Raw genomic sequence first — 20,422 nt, forward strand, 5'->3', positions numbered from 1 at the left:
GGAGTTCAAAGTCATCCTTGGCTTTACACTGAGTTGTAGGTCAGACTAGGCTGTGTCTGAGACCCTGTAACAGGCCTGGCAGAAATGAAGATATTTTCAAGAGAAATCCGTATCTATCAATTTGACTATCAGACTATTAAAACAGTGAACCCAAAGAAATGGGATTTTTCCCAGGGGTTTCCTGCTGGGACAAGAAAAGGGCACCAGCTGGAGGGGGAATTTATCTCCCAATAAGAGGTTTTGTTGTGCCTGTGTCTCGAGACCCCCAAGCAAGACCACCACAGAGCCGATATCCGATGCAAGTACAAAGGGGTTCATTAATAACAAGCTTGTTGTTAATAACAGGCTTATTAATAACAGGCTTGGTCCGCCTCCAACACTCTGCCTCTGCAAGTGAGGTAGGACGGCCCTGAGCTCTCAGAGTGAAGGGTTTTTAAAGGGAAAAGCCGCAAGCTAGGAGGTACAAGCCTTTGCATTCCAGGGTCATACTTCAGTTAACAGGAACATTTAGCCAAGAGCAGAACTACAGAAGGCAAAATACATTTGGAGACTCTCCCAGAACCATAGGAGACTCTCCCAGAACTAAGCCTTTGTTTTAGCTTTATAACTATTTCTTTTTTCTTTCTTTTTTTTTTTTTTTTGAGTAAGTATGGTTTTACTCTCAAAGAAAGAAGTTTTTATTTGTTTTGTGGTGCTGGGCATTGAGCCCAGGGCTTTGTGATGATGAGCAGCCGTCTACCACTAAGCTTCATTGTCCTGAAAGATGGAGATTTTTGTATTGGTTCGATCTTATTTAAAAACAGTACAGATGGAGCTAGGGGTACAGCTCAGTTAGTAGAGTGCCTGCTTAGCATTCACAAAGCCTTGGGCTCAACCCCCAGCTTCATAACTATTTCCTGGCCAGCAGCCTACCCACCCTGGGGGCAGGGGTCGCCTTGACCAGAGTCTTAGCTGGGTGTTTATGTCTCTGGAACTTGGTTCCGCTTTTATCTTAGTATTGCTAGAAATAAAGTTTTCTTTAAAATGGAGTTTGTCTTGCTCTCTCAGTTTCACAGTCTTAATTTGTCAGACCCTCTTACAAGGTGAAACTGAAGCCCAGACAATGACAGCTGGAAGGTGGGTGGGACTACACTTTGACTGGGACTGCTTACTTGTACATATCCTTAGTCCTCTATTTCAAATTTAATCTATTGTATGATATTTTGTTTGTGTTCTGGCAAATCAAGCTTTCCTGGAGATCAGAGGGCAGAGCTAGCCACTAGTTAATAATAGAGGCCAGACAGTGGTGGCACACACCTTTAATCCCAGCATTTGTGAGGAGGAAGCAGAAAGATCAGGAGTTCAAGGCCACCCTGGGCTACAGGAGATTGAACCAGTCTAAAAGAGAAACAGAGCTGCGTAGCGGTGGCTCACACCTTTAATCCCAGCACTAGGGAGGTGGAGACAGGATCTCGGCCCATTCAGTCCGAGGATTCATAGAGACAGGATGGCCCATTTGGTCTGAGATTTCGTAGAGGTAAGAAGTCTCTCTAGTGGCTGCTGCTCTGCTTCTCTGATCTTTCAGCTTTCACCCTCAATTAGGGTCACGCTTCGTTAATCTCACTTCAGGACTCAAAAGGTAGATTTGAAGGGGGGGGGTCACTGGATCTCTTTGCCCCTCTCCCCAGTGTGGCCAACACTGAATAAATCTCCCTGGTCTGCCTTCTACTTTTATTTGGCTTATTGAGGATGGGTGGCCAACTTGACTTGTGGCACAAGCTGGGAGCCACAGGCTGTGATAACTGTCTAACAGCCAAAATGAGAGAAAAAGAAAACAAAAAACAAAAATGAGAGAAAAAGAAACTAACTAAGAAACCAAAGGTTTATGATTTTACTTATTTAATTTACTTAGTGGTACTGAGGGCTTGAATTTAAGCCTCACACACCAGGCAAGTGCTTCACCACTGGTCTATCCCCCACCACTCTTTTTCACTTTATATCATAAGACTCCCTCTCACTAAATGTCCCAGGCTGGCCTGAAACCTCCTTTCTATCCCAGGCAGGCATGGAACTTGCCTTTCCCAAGCTTCAGCCTCTCAAGTGAGTAACTGGGATGACAGGACTGTGGCACCAGGGCTGGCATAAATGCTTGATATTCCAGTTGTTACATTTGTTGTTTTAAGACAAGGTCTCACTATGCCACCCAGGCTGGTCTTGAACTCAGGGAGACCCACCTGCCTCTGCCTCCTAAGTGGTGAGATTAAAGGCATGTACAAAACCGTGTTCTGTTTTTCTGGTTTTAATCCTCCCTGCGACCTCCTGTGGGGCATCCAACATGTTATTTACAGAAGCCATTAATGCTTCCCGTGTAAAAGGGAGATATAAAATGTAACATCCATCACCTTCTAAAAACAGAAGTCAGCAAAAATTTGTAAAGGTCCAGCCACTAACAGATTTAGACTTGAGACACCTCTCTATCTTCCAACTACCCAGTTTTGTTGGGTAGCTGTGACAACAGCCACATACAACAGATAAAGGGACATGGCGGCATGCCAACAAAAGCATTATCTATGGGGACCAGAGAGATGGTTCAGCAGTTAAGAGCACTTACCTTTCTTCCAGAGGACCATAGTTCAGTTCCCAGCACCTACATCAGGCAGATCATAACCACCTGTAACTCCAGCTCCAGGGGATTCAATTCCTTTGGCCTCTGAGGCGCCTGCACTCATGTGCACATATCCACACATATACATACACATAATTAAGAATAATAAAATAGCTTATTTCTTTAAGTATTATCTACAGAAACAGGTGGCAAGCTGGGTTTGCTTTGAGTGCTGCAGTCTGCACAAGCCGCTCCGCGATGAAACAGATGAAACACTTCATCCCCTCCACACCTCCTGGGAAGCAGCACAGCTCAGCACATTTTGGCTTTTCCCGGTCATTTCAGATTTCAACTGGGTCTTCTCTCTTTCTTTTGGTTTATTTGTTTTTATGTGTATGAGTGTTTTGCCTGCATATATATCTATGCACCACAAACACGTCTGGTGCCTGGGAAGGTCAGAAGAGGGCGTTGGATCCCCTGGAACTGGAGTTACAGATGGTTGTGAGCCACCATATGGGGGCTGAACCTGGGTCCTCTGCAAGAACAAGTCATTGCCTTCTTCTTCTTCTTCTTCTTCTTCTTCTTCTTCTTCTTCTTCTTCTTCTTCTTCTCCTCCTCCTCCTCCTCCTCCTCCTCCTCCTCCTCCTCCTCCTCCTCCTTCTTTTTGGGGTTTTTCGAGACAAGGTTTCTCCATGTAGTTTTGGTGCCTGTCCTGGATCTCGCTCTGTAGCCCAGGCTGGCCTCGAATTCACAGAGATCCACTTGGCTCTGCCTTCCGAGGGCTGGGATTAAAGGCGTGTGCCACTGCCGCCCAGCACAATAAGTGTTCTTAATCGTGAGCCATCTCTCCAGCCCATCAACTCAGTCTTGAGTCGTCCATCCTCCCCATTTCTCCTCACTTCTCTTGTACATGTGATGACCTCGCCAACCTCAGGACATTTTCCTAGAGTCACTGGGGTGAGCCAGAGGCCCAGAGACCAGTGTCCCAGGAGCCGCACTGCCATCCATGTTAGAGTCTACAGAGATACTTGCATTTTGTTCTTCTGATTGTCAAATCTAATCATAAGTGCCCTTATGGGCCTACTAGCCTCTCTTGTCCTTCTAAAGCATATAAATTCCAAGGCTTTCCCATGTCACTAATACCTTGAAGAGTCCACGGATTCGCTGTAGTAGCCACAGCACAAAGTACATACACTGCTGCCACCCTGCCCCTAGGGATTCCCGATGGAGTGATCATATGAGACATAGGGCCAGCTTCCTCTGCTCTGTATCCCCAGATCTGAGGGGCCTGTCTTTTTCAAGTCCACCCTCTGGCCTCCAGCATAGGCTTTTAACAGAGCCTAGTAGCTCCCAAACGCCCAGCCAGGAGTTTGCTGTGGTAACCTTTTATTTGTTGTGATTTTCTTTACTTTTAAAAAAGACTTATTTTAATTTATGTGGCTATGTGTATGAATGTGCACGCAAGTGCAGAGGCCAGAAGAGGGTGTCAGATCTTCTGGAGCTGGAGATACAGGCAGATGTAAGCTGCCTGCTGTAAGTGCTGGGAACTGAACCACGAAGCCATCTTTCCAGACCCCTGTTTTGCCTTGAGACAGCATCTCACTTGTAACCTTGGCTATATAGACCAGGATGACCCCAAACTTACAGACATCCACTTGCAGATGGCCCCAAACTTACAGAAAACCTCTTGAATGCTGGAATAAAGTTGTCGATGTCCAAGCCCTTACGCTCCCATACCTGGACTGTGCTAGTATCAGAACCCAGAACCATAACCCAGAAGAGAGCAGTCCCTTTTGAGTCTGTCAACCTCTAAGTCCTCTACTGCAGCCTGGGGTGGGGTGGTAAAAATGGGGGTTCCAGTGGTTGGCTCAAACTTGTGAAATCTGGAGCACGCTTCCCTCCCTCTCTGGGCCTCCATTTCCTCACATGAAAAGTGAGGTCATGAGGGCCTCTCTGGCAGACAGTGTTGGAATTAAAGAATCAGAGTGCCTCCATACTATAGGCCTTTAGAATGGAAACCATCCTCCAGTGAGGGATTTGTGTGGTCTTCTGGGGTGGGAGGACCTCCAGGAGGTTCCTGTATGGCCAATGAGTGTATTTCTTTGGCTGCTGGGCCTTGGAGGAGTTGGCAAAGCAGTTGGTATTTTCACCTGTTTTTAGGCATGGAGTTAATGGAGTGGATGTGGCGGGCTTAGGGGGTCTGGAAAATTAGGAGGGAGATCGCATTTGTTCCCTTTTAGGAATGAGTGGGCAAACTCTCACTCCTTTTTTTTTTTTTAAGATTTACTTGTTTATCATGTATACGGTTTTTTTTAAAAGGTTTATTTATTTATTATGTATACAGTGTTCTGCCTGCATGCCAGAAGAGGGCACCAGATCACATTATAGATGGTTGTGAGCCACCATATGGTTGCAGGGAATTGAACTCAGGACCTCTGGAAGAGCAGCCAGTGCTCTTAACCTCTGAGCCATCTCTCCAGCCCCTCCTACTCATTCTTTGTGACAGAAGACACAGGCCATCTCTTCTGTGCATAGGTCTTTGATTTCCTCATAAAACACTTCAAACTCAGGGGCTGGGACAGCGGTGTAGCTCAGTTGGCAGGGCACTTGCCTAGCACCTATGAAACACTGCGTTTGATCCCAAACACTGAATACACTAGGTGTGGTGCCATAGACCCGTAATCCCAGTACTTGGAGAGTGGAGACAGGAGAATCAGAAGGTCATTCTCAGCTTCGAGTTCAAGGTTAGACGGAACTGCATAGAACCCTGTCTCAAAACAAATGCACAAACTTGGGGGTTAACTGGCCACTGGGATATTGTTCCAGACCAAGAGATACTAATCAGTAGAGGCCGCATCTGAGCTTCTACCCTTCCATGAACTATCCTTCTAGGTTATGGCAACCTAGAAAGTCAGGAGTTCATTAGGTTTGGGGGCCCTTGCTTTTAATCCCAGCTCTTGGGAGGCAAAGGAAAGCAGATCTCTGTGACCTAGAGGCCAGCCTGATGTACATGGTGAGCTCCAGGCCAGCTGGGGCTATAGTGAGACCCTGTCTCAAAAAAAAAAAAAAAAAACAAGGGGACTAGAGAGAGATGGCTCAGTGGTTCAGAGGATCCAAGTTCGATTCTCAGTACCGACATGGTGGCTCACAACCCTTTGTAACTCCAGTCCCAGGGGATCTAAGCTTCTGGCCTCTGTTGGCACCAGACATATGGTGGTGTACACACATACGTGGAGGCAAAACACTCATATACATAAAAATAAAACAGTTTTTAAAAATTCTAAAACTAAACAGACAATAGAGATAATGTCAGGAACTCAAGAGCCTGAGGTGTTGGTTAGTGTGAAAATACTTTTTAGGCTGTATAAAGCCCTAGGCCAGATCCCCTCTGGGTTCCTCTTCTGCAAGCTATTTCTGTAAATCTCTTCCATTCTTGGGGGTGTAGAGGGGAGGCAATTTTTGTACCTGTCTCTCAAGGATTAAAGGACTTAATTTTCTCAAATTCAACGCAGAGAGCCAGGCACAGACAGAAGAGATTTTTCTGTAAGCCTGTGGTCCAGAGGAACTGAGCACCCAAAGTCGGCTTTCCTTGAGGTTTTACAAAGGATAGGTGCGTGCTGGTGGGAGGGGCGGGCACGTGTCCCTGGACACCAAGGAGGCCAGAGCCCGCCGAAGGTTACAGAGAAAAAGATCGAGCAGAACTGGAAGACAGATCCGCACTCAAGACAACCGCAGTGCCTTTCCTCAGCTTGTGCGGGTGACGCACCCTTCTCCGCCTCCTCTACTTGTTTGCTTTTCTCAGCTCGACCCTGGCTTCTCTCTAATTCCGTGGTTTCCCCAAATGGGAGGCGGGGTCTTGGAGTAGGAGGTGGGGAGTCCCTGGTCTAAGGTTGGGGAAAAGAGCCTCTAGTTTACTGTGAGAAGGAGGCTTCCCGGAGACCCTGGAAGGAGGGTGAAGTATTAGGAGCCTGGAATAGGGGAGGGGTCTTGTAGACCAAGTAGAGTCCCTCAACCAGCCAGGAGCGGATAGGGAGTCCCTCAGAGGGAAAGGCGGGAGGAACTTCATTGGTTCCAGGGGCGGGCCTCAGAAAGGGGTGCGGGCTCCCGAAAAGCTATTGGCGTCGCTGACTACAGTTAGGCTAAGCCGCAGGAGGAGGAGCCTCGGGTTGGGCGGGGCCCTTCAGGGGGCGTGGCAGGAGGGGCGGGGCAAGGGGTGGAGCGTGGAGGTTTGTGTGCTCAACCCTCCCTCCTCCAGGCCCCGAGTGTCCCCGTGACGAGGCTGCACCGAGCAGCCGCGGGCCGAGCCCATCCCGCCGCAGCAGTCCCGGGGTGCAGCAAGGGTGAGGCGGGTGGGAGCGAGCAGCGCACAGAGAGCCCCCGAGCGCCGCCAGGTGAGGCTGGAGAGGTGGAGGGGCAGGGGAAGGGGGGCTGCGCCAAGAGTGCGTGGGGGGCGTGTTTGCGTTTCTGGTGGTGGCGAGGTTAGGGGAGCGGGTCTCAGGGCTAGCGCCTTTGGCTGTTAGCGCGTGGGCGCGTCCCTGCGGTAGCAGGTCGGGGTGTGCTGCGCCCGTCTGGGCACTGCCCGTGGTGCTAGAGGTGTGCGGGACTGTCTGCGCGCGCGCGCGCGCGTGTTTGCAAGGGGCCGCCGGGTTGTGTATCTGCGTATGCGCTGGGCCGTCATTGTGCCCGTCCCGAGCGCGGGGTGCGGGCCTGCAGCGGCGCAGACCCTCCAGCGTTGGGGTTGTTAAATAGCCTGCGGGGAACCCGCTCTGCTGCGGGGGAAGCCTGATTAGGGAGCACCGCCCCGACAGGCCTCCTGAGACCGGAGCGGTCTGAGGACCGCAGACAGGCACCTGAGGGAGGGAGGGAGGGAGGGAGGGAGGGGGGGGGGGGGGCGCGCACCCGGGAGGGATCTGGAGGCCTGCCTGCACTGCCAGGCCAAGATGAGGAGACTGAGTAGGGTGGATAACAAGAGAAAGGCAAGCGAATAGAGGAAGGCAGGTTGGTAGGAGAAGGGGGAATAGAGTGTGGCAAGAGAAAAGGCAGAGAAGGACAGTGCTGGGAGGACAGAGAGTCATTGAGAACGGACTGACGGACGGAGGCCTAGCCCTGCAAAGAGGCAGAAAGATTAGCGGGAACACATAGATCCAAGAACCTGACAGAGGGGGTAACTGAGGTCTTGGAGGTTAAGAACTTAAGCCAGGAACTAAGTCTGAGAGGTAAGGTCCCTTAAGTCTTGGCTGCCCCTCAGCCAAGCGTAGTCCATCCAAAGTTGGTGTATCCCGCTGGCCCCATCAAATACCCCGACCCTCTGACTTTGCCACTTCTTTCTTGGCCTTCTCTCACCAATCTCCCTCCTTGGTATCCCAGCAACCTCGCCGTTTAGGGGAAGCAGAGTAGTTATAGTAACAAGTGTCGAAGGGGCCGGCCCCTCTTGCCTCGGCCTAGGGGGCCTTGAGCTAGCCCGAGCTTGAAAGCAGCTGCCGCGGGATGCTGCAGAGTTTTTTCTCTTCTCCCACTCTGCTCAGAATGGTGCTGGAAGGAAACCCTGACGTGGGATCCCCTCGAACCTCGGACCTCCAGCACCCAGGGAGCAAGGGCTCGTGCATCCTCTCTTCTCCTGGTGAAGAAGCACTGCCAGGCGAGGAACCCATCAAGTATGGTGAACTCATCGTCCTGGGGTGAGCCTCCCCTAGCCCAGGAGTGATGGGTCTTGGGTAACCCCCTCCTTGGGTCAGCCAAAACAACAGTGGCCACCAGCTGCCCTCCCCAGGACTCTGCTCTGTTTCTTGTCAGCTTCCCAAATGAAAGACAACATTGACAAAATCCATCTCCGTTCATAATTATATAATCTTTCTGCTTCTCATAAAATTCCTGAGACAATTCTTAACTGCTTGCCAGAGTTTCTAATCAGATGAGAAAGGGTCTGTAACATACCTACTATGTGTAGGTGTGTGGGAAAGAATTCTGGTTCTGCACAAAACTCCTTGGCCCCAATCCTGCTTCTTCAAGTTGCTGAACTTCCCTGTGCCTCTGTTTCTCCATTTTGAAGACAGGGTTGATACTGAGTCACAGCCCCAAAGGTTATCTGAAGGAAGGAACTTTTGTAAAGTACATAGACCGGTACCCAGCACATACCAAGTGTCTGGGAGGCAGGCGATGCCAAGCCTTTTCATGGACATTATTTCATTTCAATCTTCACAAAGATGCTGTGAGGAAGGAGGTGAGGATACCGAGGCTCAGAGAGGGGAAGTGACTGGCCCAAGGGCACACAGCTGGTAAGTGGCAGGGCTGGGATTTGAACCCAGGTCTTCCTAACTGTAGATCTAGCATACTATCACTAAGCTGCAGCTCACTCTTGTGCTACAGATGAGAAAGTGGAGGCTATGAGAGAAGAATTTATGGGCCCTGATGTCTGGACAGGCCCAGTCCTTTCTGGTCTTCAGCTGCCTGGATACCTGCACTTCCCATGAAACTACCCCAGACACAAATCCCTCTCTCTTCCCCTCTGTCTCCTTTTGGCCTTGACTCTGTTCTGAAGACACTACTGATAGGCTGTAGGACCATGATGGAGATTAGCAATGCAGAACAGTGACTTGTATGTGTCACTTTGCCTCTTTTCAGATAACAATAATTGCTAACTCATATCTTGCTATAGGGGGCTGGAAAGATGGCTCAGCAGTTAGGAGCATTGGCTGCTCTTCCAGAAAACTGGGGTTCAATTCCCAGCACCCACATGGCAGTTCACAACTGTCTGTAGCTCCAGTTTCAGGGGATCCAACACCCTCACACAGACTTGCATGCAGGCAAAACACCAATGTACATAAAATAAAAATAAATAACTTCAAAAAAAGAGCTTGCCGGGCGGTGGTGGCGCATGCCTTTAATCCCAGCACTCGGGAGGCAGAGCCAGGCAGATCTATGTGAGTTCGGGGCCAGCCTGGGCTACCAAGTGAGTTCCAGGAAAGGCGCAAAGCTACACAGAGAAACCCTGTCTCGAAAAACCAAAAAAAAAAAAAAAAAAAAAAAAAAAAGAGCTTGCTATAACCATGTCAAACTCTGTCAAGCGTTTTATAGTGCTTTATCTTGTTTAGTTCTCAAAATCAACCTTAAGTAGGGGCCTGACAAATGAGCTCCATTTTATAGAGGCTATGTGAGGAGTGGAAGAGCCAGGATGTGTTCCTGTGCGTTCTTAGCCTGCATCCTGACCTGTCCCCCTGTAGACCTGCCTCTGCCCATACAGGAGAAGTGTTCAGAAAGGTAAAAGATGTGTTCCTCACAGGGGTGCTTCTCTCTGAAGAGCAGCTGCTTTGTGTCCTGACGGAAGGAAGGGCTATTTTTCTGTCTGGGTGCAGGGCTAGGGATGGAGGAGACTGCGGAGACAGAGGAGGGGCCTTGTTGACAGCCCTCTGTCCTAAGCAGAGCAGGGAAGCCTCACTCAAGCTGCGGTTCAGAGCTGCTGGAGAACACGTGCAGGTCACACATTGAGTCAGGGAGAGTGGCACACACCTCCAATCCCAGCATTCAGAAGGTAGAGGTAGGAGGCCAACCTTGGTTACATGAGACCTTGTCCCCAAAATCAACAAAAAGAAGAGGGGAGGAGGGAGCGAGGGAGGAGAAGAGAGGAGAGAAATATGAGATACCGGGAAGAAGCTTACACCTGGGGAGGCAGAATCTCGGGACAGGTCTAGAGAATAGAGATTTTAACAGACTCGCTAAATTCTAGTTGGTCCTTGTAGTTGGCCTTTTTTTTTTTTTTCTTTTTGAGACAGGGTCTCACATAGCTCAGGCTGGCCCCCATCTATCTCCCTAAGAAGCCATGGATGACCTTGAGCTCCTGGTCTTCATTCTTCCTGAGTTCTAAGGTTACAGGCATGTGCCACCAGACTGCATTTATGTGGTGCTAGGAATTGAACCCAGAGCACTGTACATGCTAATCAAGCACTCTAACCACTGAGCTACATCCCTAGCCCTGGATTTGGCAGCTGCTTATTTCCTTCTCCAAAGCGTTCTATGACTCCCCACTACTTACAGAAAAGCATTCTCCGCTTGGTATTCGTATCTCCATACTATGCTTTACCACTGAGTCACCAAACCCTGCCAGTCTTAGGGCCTTGGCTCAGAATCCTCTAAATTGAAGGACTTGGGCAAGTCTAGGTGGAGTATGACTACAATGTGGCTTTTTTACTTTCCTTCTTTTTCTTTTTTGGCTTCTTAGCTTGAGGCTAAGAAGGGGGGTAGGACCATGATGGAGATTAGCAATGCCACCCCCCCACCTCCCCACCCCCAGGCCTTGACTTGTCTAATTTATAAAATAGGAAGAAAGACACTTCCCTGGCAGGACATTTTGCAGATTCCATTAGGTAATTAAAAACACGAAGGACCAGGAACAGAGGCAGCAGTCCATGGCGGCAGTCAAGGCAATGACTCACCACCTCACCGTTGCTTCTCATGGTCCTTCCCCCTGAGGAAGGCTGGAGAGCAAGGTGGGAATCAGACGTGTGTGGAGATAATGGAGGGAGTGGCATTGGAAGCTGCTTCTTCCTTCGTGGTCATTTATGGTAGTTGTGTGAGGAATGATCCTTTGAAAAGAAGAAGTCTTTCCAGGTCTTCAAGGCCCAGTGTAGGTGTCTCCTCTTCCCGAATTCCAACCCTGGGGTTATTGTCCCACCTACTGCCACTGGGGCTTGAGTGTACTTGACTTGTGCCTGAGTCTTGGCAGGTGGTGCCTGGGTTCCTTGAGAAGCTGGGTCCTCTCCTCCACTGAGGGCACACGACTGTGATGCATCACCTCTACAATCCTAGCACCTGCTGTCACAGCTGAGGCATCCAGGGAACACTCGGCTCATTGAAAGAGGGACCCCATCCCCTGCTCCTCAATGCAGCCATTGACTATGCTGGGCTCTTCCTGCTTTGGGTGGTTCTAGCTTTGGGTGGTTCAAAGCAGGTAGGGTCTGCTTTGAGTTGGCATTTTCCTCCAGGCCTCCTGGGGCTCATTCTCTTCTTTATCTCCTCCCACAATCCCCCCCCCCCCATCTACAGCTACAATGGGTGTCTGGCAAGTGGGGACAAGGGCCGCCGCCGAAGCCGCCTGGCACTGAACCGCCGGCCACATGCCAATGGAGTGAAGCCAGACGTCATGCACCACATCTCCACACCACTTGTCTCCAAGGCAAGCAGCTTACCCCAGTGGAATGGATGCCATCCTGTGCTGTGTGCCCAGGCCCAGGTCTTCAGCCTTCCTAGACCTACTTGCCCCATGGCCTTTCTGGAGCAGGGGAGTCCACTGTGTCATTACTCACTCACTGCCTATTGGCTCAGCAAATAAATGGGAATGATGGGGCTGGAGAGATGATGGCTCAGTAGGGTAAGAGGGCTTGCTGTGCAAGGGTGGAGATTGGAGTTCGGATCCCCAGCACTCATGTAATAAAAGCACATGTGCCTGTAACCCCAACACTGTTGAGGGCAAAGACAGGAGGATTGCTAGGACTTGCTGAGCATCATCCTAACTAAAAAACCACAAGCTCCAGGTTCAGTGAGAGACATGAATCAGAGTGATAGAGGACACCATGGCTTTTGTGGGCACACCTGTGCACACATATGCACACCACAGACACACCCCAAAATAGTGATACTAGACATCCTCTGCAGTGTGCCCAGTCCTTAACAGACTTCAAAATGTTTCCTTGACTGCCATACCCCATTCACTGGATGGAAATTTTACTTATTTAAAATTTTTTAAATTTATTTTTATGTGTATAGATGTTTTTGCCTTCATGAATGTCTATGCACCATGAGCGCTGTGCCTGTGAAGGTCAGAAGAAGGTATTGAATATCCTGGGATTGGAGTTACAAGCCCTTGTAAGCTGCCATATGGGTGCTAGGAGTCAAACCTAGGTCCACTGCAAGAGCAGCAAGTGCTCTTAATCACTGAGCCATCTCTCCAGCACCTATCTCCATTATTTTAGAGAGAGCCAAGGCTCCATGAGTGGGATGTAATGTTCACACAGTGTACTAGTCAGGGTTCTCTAGAAAAACTGAACTCATAAAATAAATCTCTACCTACCTACCTACCCACCCACCTACCTACCTACCTATCTACCTGTCTATCTGTCTGTCTATCTATCTATCTATAAATAAATATATGGGAGATTTATTTAAATAGCTTACAGGCTGTGGTCCAGATAGTCCAACAATGGCTGTCTACCAATGGAAGGGTCAAGAATCCAGTAGTTGTTCAGTCTATGAGGCTGGATGTCTCAGCTGTTCTTCAGTATAATCTGGAACCCTGGAAGAAGTAGGCCCCAATGCCTGTGAAGGAATGGATTTGCCAGCGAGAGGGAGAGCAAGCAGGCAAAGAGCAAGAACTTTCTTCTTCTATGTCCTTTAGATAATTTGCCAGTAGAAGGTGTGGCCCGGATTAAAGGTGGCTCTTCCTACCTGAAAAAAATCTTGATTAAATATTTATCTTTCCACCTCAAATATTTGGATTAGAAGTGGGTCTTCTCACTTCAATGATTTAATTAAGCAAAAATCCCTCACAGGTGTGCCCAGTGTTTTGGGTTTTAGTTAATTCCAGGTACAGTCAAGTTGACTACCAAGAACAGCCATCACATGCAAAACCAAAGAGAAAACTTTGGCTTTAGAGGGTTGGCATGGAAGTTAAGTCTCTGCTGTTTCCAGCTGTGTGGCTGAGGGTCAGTTCTTGTCTCTGACCTGCAATTCCCAACTGTAAAATGGAACAATAGCACGTTTTTGAGATAGCTGGAGGACTAAACAAGAGAGCCAGCTAAGAGTTCCTTCCATGTAGTCTCCTCTCCATAGGATGGAGCCGCTCTTTTCTGGGAGTGGCTATTGGGTCTTGAGCTGGCCTCTGACTCAGAAATTTGCACCTCTCCTGTACCCTGGGAAGTGACTGCCTTCTCTCCACCAGGCCCTGAGTAACCGAGGCCAGCATAGCATCTCGTACACACTGTCTCGGAGCCATTCAGTCATAGTGGAGTACACACATGACAGCGACACAGACATGTTCCAGGTATGTCCAGTCTCCCAGCCTCTGTGCTCTACAGGTGTTCAGGGTCAGGCCCTGAGCCCAGATGCCCTGGGAAAGGTGCTTCTGAACATAGTGGGTTCACTGTAGTGGGTTGCCCTGCAGATGAGAAAGTAGGATGTCTTAACCTGGGTTGCTGACTTTGCAGCAGCCCCCTCCTAGGGGTGGAGGCTATACAGCTTTGGAATTCAGAGTATAGAATTAAGCCTCATCATGCCTAGGTTCAGCCCTGTGCACTTACACTGGGTGACTTTGGGTAAGAGTCATTTAACATCTGAGTCTTGTTTTCCTCTTCTGTAAAATGAAGCCCATAGTAGCTCCCCCCACACACCATGGGCAGAGTAACTGAGGTCTTCTACAGAAAATGTTTAGCTTAGGCCTAGAGAGATGAGTTAGAGGTTAAGAGCACATATTGTTCTTGCAAAGGAAGGTTCAGTTCCCAGCACCCACATCAGCTGGCTCATAGCGGCCTGTAACTCAGTTCCAGGGGAATTGATGCCCTCTGGCCTCCACAGGCCCTTGCACACATGTGGTACAATAAAGTCATTCAGACACACATAATATACAAAATAATAAGCGGGTGTGGTAGCTTACACTTTAATCCTATCTTTAATGTGGGAGGTAGAAATAGGTGAATTTGAGGCCAGAATGATCTACATAGCAAGTTCCAGGCCAGTGAAGGCTACATAGTGAGACCTTGCTTAACAGCAGCAACAACAACAAAAATCTTTAGAGATACATTCTTACTGAAATTTAATTTGCTGTTACTGTTCCAGAATGTCACCTTTTAATTGGTCTATCAGCAGATGAGCTGGTTCTTACTGAGTAGGGTGTTTCTCAGAGCTATGGGGTCACAGAGCAGAAGTTGGCTTCATGCCACAGCTGCCCAGATGTAGAGAACCTGCATGCAAGCCCAAAGGGTCTAGAGCAAGCCCAAAGGGTCTCATTCTCAACCTGTGGGTCACGACCCCATTGGGGTTTTATATCAGATATCCTGCATAGCAGATATTTACATTATGATTTATAATAGTAGCAAAATTACAGTTATGAAATAGCAATAAAATAATTTTATGGTTGGGGTCACCAAACACAAACTGCATTAAAGGGCTGAAGCATTAGGAAAGTTGAGAACCCCTGGTCTAGAGAGTTGTGGTGTGCTACCCGCTTGGGGTCGAGCCTCTTCATTGTTTGGGGGCTGCTGAGACACTGGGTGATAAACTTGTGAAACTTCCCTATGAATGTGTTCTTGCCTTCCTCTCCTTGTAGATTGGCCGTTCTACCGAAAACATGATTGACTTCGTGGTAACAGACACACCTCCTGGCGGAGGAGCCACAGAGGGCCCTTCTGCCCAAAGTACCATCTCCCGCTATGCCTGCCGCATCCTCTGTGACCGCCGGCCACCCTATACTGCCCGCATCTATGCTGCTGGCTTCGATGCCTCTAGCAACATTTTTCTTGGAGTGAGTGAGGCCCCGGGCAGGGCTAACCCTTCAACAAAGTGAGCTGAGGGGAGGGAGGCTGGAGAGATGCCTGGAGTGATAGGCCGGTACATAACCATCCTCTGCATCAACTCTCCGACAGCTTAGCAGCTCACTTCTTGAAGAAGCAATGTGAGATACAAAGAGGTCAGGTGGTAGATGCCCAGGACTTCTCTGGGAAACCCCAGACCTTGAAAGTGCGGGGGATAACACCTGTGGCGTGCAGCCTTTGGGGAGCTCCTGGGGTTGTGAGCTTATCCTTCATGTGGTCCTAGGAGCGGGCAGCCAAATGGAGGACTCCTGATGGTCTGATGGATGGCCTGACAACCAATGGGGTCCTGGTGATGCATCCAGCAGGTGGCTTCTCCGAGGACTCTGCCCCGGGTGTCTGGAGGGAGATTTCTGTCTGCGGGAATGTGTACACATTGCGGGACAGCCGCTCAGCCCAGCAGCGGGGGAAGCTGGTAGGTGGCCTCCTCCATTTCTGCCCACCCTTCCCAGGCCCTCATAATCAGTTCATTGCCTTTCCCAGCTGGGGGATCATCTACAGTACTTCTCTCCAAGAGAGTCCCACTAGGTTCCATTTGGTGAACTCCAGGCTCAGCGTGTTCTTGACACTTGTCACTTACCCTGCAGACAGGACCAGAGCAAGGTCCCTAGGCATAGTTTTATACTGCTGGGGATTCAGCAGGTGATATGAAATAGGACTACACAAATGCACTGTGTAGAACCAAATGACTTGGAGGCTGCCAGCAGCTTAGGAAAATCACATCCTCTTCCAAGGGTGACACTTGGTCTGTGTGTGAGCAGTATAGAGCCCAGAGTGCTGGCAGCTTGTACCGTGCCTCTCACATTCAGGGAGGTTTAGTGTTATTGTTCTTTCCCAGCAGGAAATGGCCTTTGGAGTAGTTCTTATAGTAGTGGTCCAGAAGTATCCCTCTGGTGCTGTTGGGAGATGGGAGTAAGTTATAGGAAACATAGGGCCAATGTGGCTATATTCCTTGACTGGACCACACAGAATTCTCCCCAGGTGTCAGCACATGGGAAGGTTATGTGTTCTAGCCCAGCCTGATCTCAGAGCAAGAACCTGTCTCAAAATCAAACCAGGGACTAGAGAGATGGCCCAGTAGTAAGAGCACTGGCTGTTCTTCCAGAAGACCCAGGTTTGATTCCCAGCATCCCCATGGCAGCTCACAGCCATCCATAACTCTAGTTCCAGGGGCTCCAACACCCTCTTCTGGGCTCTGTGGGCACCAGGCGTGCATATGGTGTATAGACATACATGCAGACAAAGCACTCATAAAATTCAACAAAGCAAAACATACATGTGAATGTTACGTGGATGCACACTTGTTATGTGCCCACTGTATACCAGGCATTGCGCCATGTTTTTGTCTGGTTGGCATATTTAGTCTTCACAAGGCCCACTTGAGATATCGAATCCACTTTGAGGTCCAGGAAACCAAGACACAGAAGTTAAGTTATTCTCTGAGCCGAGTAAGTGAATGGCAAGACCAGGATTGGGACCCAGCTCTCTGTCTCTAGAATTCTTGCTGTGATCCATGACCCCTAGGACAGCTGCTTTGGGCTAAGTAGACAGTATTCACCATGGGAGGGATTTGCTCTACCCACTCTATCCAACTTCTGCCATATTGGAAAACATTTCAGAAAAACCTTGCTTTGGGCCAGACCTGATGTGACCTATGAAGACACCGAAGCGCAGGTCCTGTGGGAATAGGCGCTGTATGTACTCGGGGGCATCTGTCTCCCTTGTCTCAGCTGGCCTGCTAGCCTAGGGTGTTCTCCAGGGAATGTCACTGGCCAGATAGGTGGCTTCTCTGGGGTGAGGCTGCCTGATGGCAGGGTCAGAGAACTCTTGGGCTAAGGCCTTGTGCTGCCTCCGCCAGGTGGAAAACGAGTCCAACATCCTGCAAGATGGTTCGCTCATCGACCTGTGTGGGGCCACGCTGCTGTGGCGCACTCCAGCAGGGTTGCTGAGGGCACCCACGCTGAAACAACTGGAGGCCCAGCGACAGGAGGCCAACGCAGCGCGGCCCCAGTGTCCCGTGGGTCTCAGCACCTTGGCCTTTCCCAGTCCAGCCCGTGGCCGCACAGCACCTGACAAGCAACAGCCCTGGGTCTACGTCCGTTGCGGTCATGTCCATGGCTACCATGGCTGGGGCTGCCGGAGGGAGCGAGGCCCTCAGGAGCGCGAGTGTCCTCTTTGCCGCCTTGTGGGACCCTATGTGCCCCTGTGGCTCGGCCAGGAGGCCGGTCTCTGCCTGGACCCTGGGCCACCCAGCCATGCTTTTGCACCCTGTGGCCATGTCTGTTCTGAGAAGACTGCCCGCTATTGGGCCCAGACACCACTGCCACATGGCACCCATGCTTTCCATGCAGCCTGCCCCTTTTGTGGGGCTTGGCTCACTGGTGAGCATGGCTGTGTCCGCCTAATTTTCCAGGGGCCACTGGACTAGGCTCTCCAGGGTCCTTGCTGCCATGCCCGCCTGCCCACCCAGGTTCCCCATCTCCTGCTGTTCAGAGGGAGCTCTGCATGTGGGACTGTGCCTGCTGGCAATAGCCACACCAGTTGGACACATTGGATGGGCTGTGGCCTTCCCCTCAACTCTAGCCTCTAAGAGGATCCCTAAGATCTCCATCCCAGTCATACTGATGGGGACTTTAGCACCAGCTCTGCCCCAGGCTGATGGAAGGCACCCCATGCCTCTGCCCTCCCTGGAGTATCCTACGTCATGCCGCCTACACTGTGCCCCTGGGGGAGTGAAGGGGCCATGGCCCCTGACTTCCAGCTTAGTCTGGTTGTGCCCTGAACCTGCCAATCCAGTAACAGCTATTCCTTTCTCCTGCTGCTGCCCTGGGTTACTCTGTAAACCTTGCTGCTCAGCTGCCCTCACAGATCCACATGTCCCACATGCATGCAATACCTCCAGTCCTCAGTGAGTAATGAGTGAGTAGGCAGTCTGAGGTCAGCATTTGCAGGCAGGATAGTGCCAAGTGGGGGACACATGGACAATCAGGTTCTCCACCTGGTGGAGTTCACAACCTAGTGGAGGGTAGACAGCTTCATGGGTATTAGGATCAGAGAATTCTAGGGCTAGAGAACAGCACTTGCTGGATTTGGGAAAGTAAGAGGTTTCATGAAGGAGGTGGCACAGGAGCTCGGCCTCCGTGCTGACTTGGAATCTTCCAGGCCCACAAAGTACCCTCTTGGCACAGGCTCAGGGTAAGGAAGCAGGGGTGGAGAAACAGATTAAGGGGATCCTGGAGCATAGGGTGTGGCCATGCTTGGTGGAGAATTCAGATCCTCATTTGTGGACAACCAGGAGTCAGCTCCACAGCACTGGCTCTGACCCAAGGGCTACCATCGCTGAATATTCACTGTGTGTCCGCCCCCCATCCTAACAGTAATTACAGCTATGTTCACTGAGCGTTCACCAGGTACCAGGGCTTTGCTTCTTGGCCGGGGATTTTGTTATCTACTCACAGTGATCCAGGAAGAGAGGTGTCCCCACCTGTGTTTGTAGAGAGAGAAAGTTACAATCTAGTTGCAGGCGGTTATTGGAAGCCACAACTGCCCCTCTCAGATCATACTAAGGCTGGGCAGGACTGAGGCAAGGCAGTTTAGTGTCTGTTTCGTGGAGAAGCTGAAGAAGAGATAGATGGAGATCTGCCTGCTCAGTGCCCAGCCCCACGCAGGGCCCCAGTACATCCTGCTGGCCACCTGTACATGCTGGGGTTGTCCTGAGAACTTTGGACGGCAGAGGCAGGATGGAGTTTGGAGGGCAGCCTGGGTGAGGGCAGCAGCATAGTAGGGTAGGGAAAATGCCTACCAACCAGTATGTGCAGGTCAGCAGTAAAAGAGCGATTGGATCAGGGCTGTGGCCTGGGACCTGGTGGGCCTTGGTGACTGTGGAAGTCAGTGCTGAACCCCTCCCTGTCCCTCCTGTCTGTGAGTCAGGTCTCCCTGTGAGCCAAGGGCTGAGCTGGGGTTTCCCCTGACCTTTCAAAGGGAAGTGAACCAGGAAAACAGGTAGATAGACTCTAGAGAAATCAAAGGAGGTGGCTCTGAGTGTAGGTGTGACCTTGTCCTCAGTACAAGACAGAAGCCAGAGTTTAGGGAGGTGCAGATTCCACAAGAAACTGTACAAGGCCACACAGCTGGCTGAGGCCAGAAAGACCAGACTTGGGCTGTTGGGAGGACAGAAGGCAGCCATCACAGAGAAGACTGAGCGTCACATAGCTACAGTGGGACGCACGGCAGGAGGGGATGCCAGAATGCATGAGGAACATTTCAGCCCTCCCCTCAAAACACTAGAAATGAACCTCTACTCAGTTCTTGCTAATGGCCCTGTTGGGGACCAGACAGGGGAACATATTCTGATCTCATTTCTGGTGTTGAATCTCAGACTTTGGGAGGAGGGACAAAAAGGACTTGCCTGGGCTCTGGGAAGAACTCGGGCTGGTGGTGGGAGTCAGCTCTTGGGCTTCAGATGCCACAATTGTTAAATGGAATGGCAGTAAGACCAGACCTGGTGGCATGTGCTTGTAATTCCAGCATTTGGAAGGCTAAGGAAGGAGGATTGTGTGTTCAATGCCAGCCTGGGCTATGTGGCAGGACTTGTCTCAAACAAACAAAAACAAAAAGTACTTTGTTCACCAGGTGGATGTAAACATACAGAAAAGCCATGACCCGTTAATAGAATGTGCTATGGTCAGAGAGGAGAGAGAGAGAGAGAGAGAGAGAGAGAGAGAGAGAGAGAGAGAGAGAGAGAGTGAGTGAGTGTTGGGGCAGGAAGAGGGAACAGTGTAGTGGAAGGTCTTAGGAAATCAAAGATCCTCTTAGTCAAAGTTTTCCAACCTGTGTAGTTGGTACAACAGTGATATGCTATCTCAGGGGTTTTGCAAGAATTAAATGAGATTCTATATGGCAAGCTGCTGGTAAAGGACTTCATTTAATAAGTACTCCTATTAATTGAGATTATAAAATGGCATCATGCAGCTTGGCTGGGGTCTTGGGTACTGGGATCCTTCACTTGCCTCAGCTACCCCTTGGTGCCTATGGACAGCTCTACCTCTCCTACCTGGTATAGCTACACTTCAACGTCATCTGACTCAGTCAACTTTATACCTATTCTAAAACAATGAAAAAAGGCAAAAGGAAAGAAAGAGAGTTTCCTCAGGACATAAGCATTTTTACAGAATTCCCTCTTACAATGACAAGCCAGCAGCTACTATCATTGGGAGGACAAGCCAGTCTTGGGTACCATTTTGGATGAGAAACTGGTGCCTGT

General features: G+C 50.0%; 2 protein-coding genes across 7 annotated transcripts in view; both read left to right on the top strand.

Annotated features, from left to right (window-relative positions):
- Positions 1-6,812: 6,812 nt before the first annotated feature.
- Peli3 (pellino E3 ubiquitin protein ligase family member 3) lies at positions 6,813-20,062 on the top strand. Of its 6 annotated transcripts, none has more exons than XM_052714440.1 (8): positions 6,813-6,975; positions 8,101-8,262; positions 8,788-8,859; positions 11,624-11,810; positions 13,515-13,616; positions 14,898-15,092; positions 15,386-15,574; positions 17,018-20,062. In XM_052714440.1, the coding sequence occupies exons 2-8, from the start codon at positions 8,111-8,113 to the stop codon at positions 17,585-17,587; spliced, it is 1,467 nt and encodes a 488-aa protein (XP_052570400.1). In that variant the 5' UTR covers positions 6,813-6,975; positions 8,101-8,110; the 3' UTR covers positions 17,588-20,062. The 6 variants fall into 6 exon arrangements, with proteins under 6 accessions (XP_052570400.1, XP_052570399.1, XP_052570398.1 ...); XM_052714439.1 differs by having other exon boundaries at positions 8,110-8,262; XM_052714438.1 differs by lacking the exon at positions 6,813-6,975 and having other exon boundaries at positions 7,483-8,262.
- Dpp3 (dipeptidyl peptidase 3) overlaps positions 15,468-20,422 on the top strand; it is a 30,372-nt gene continuing 25,417 nt past the window's right edge. Inside the window, exon 1 of the mRNA XM_052714432.1 lies at positions 15,468-15,574. The gene's annotated coding sequence lies outside the window, so the exon portion shown is untranslated. The remainder of the gene's footprint in view (positions 15,575-20,422) is intronic.

Source organism: Peromyscus californicus, unplaced genomic scaffold (assembly GCF_007827085.1).
Source record: "Peromyscus californicus insignis strain IS unplaced genomic scaffold, ASM782708v3 Scaffold_4__1_contigs__length_199733344, whole genome shotgun sequence".
NCBI lineage: Eukaryota > Metazoa > Chordata > Mammalia > Rodentia > Cricetidae > Peromyscus > Peromyscus californicus.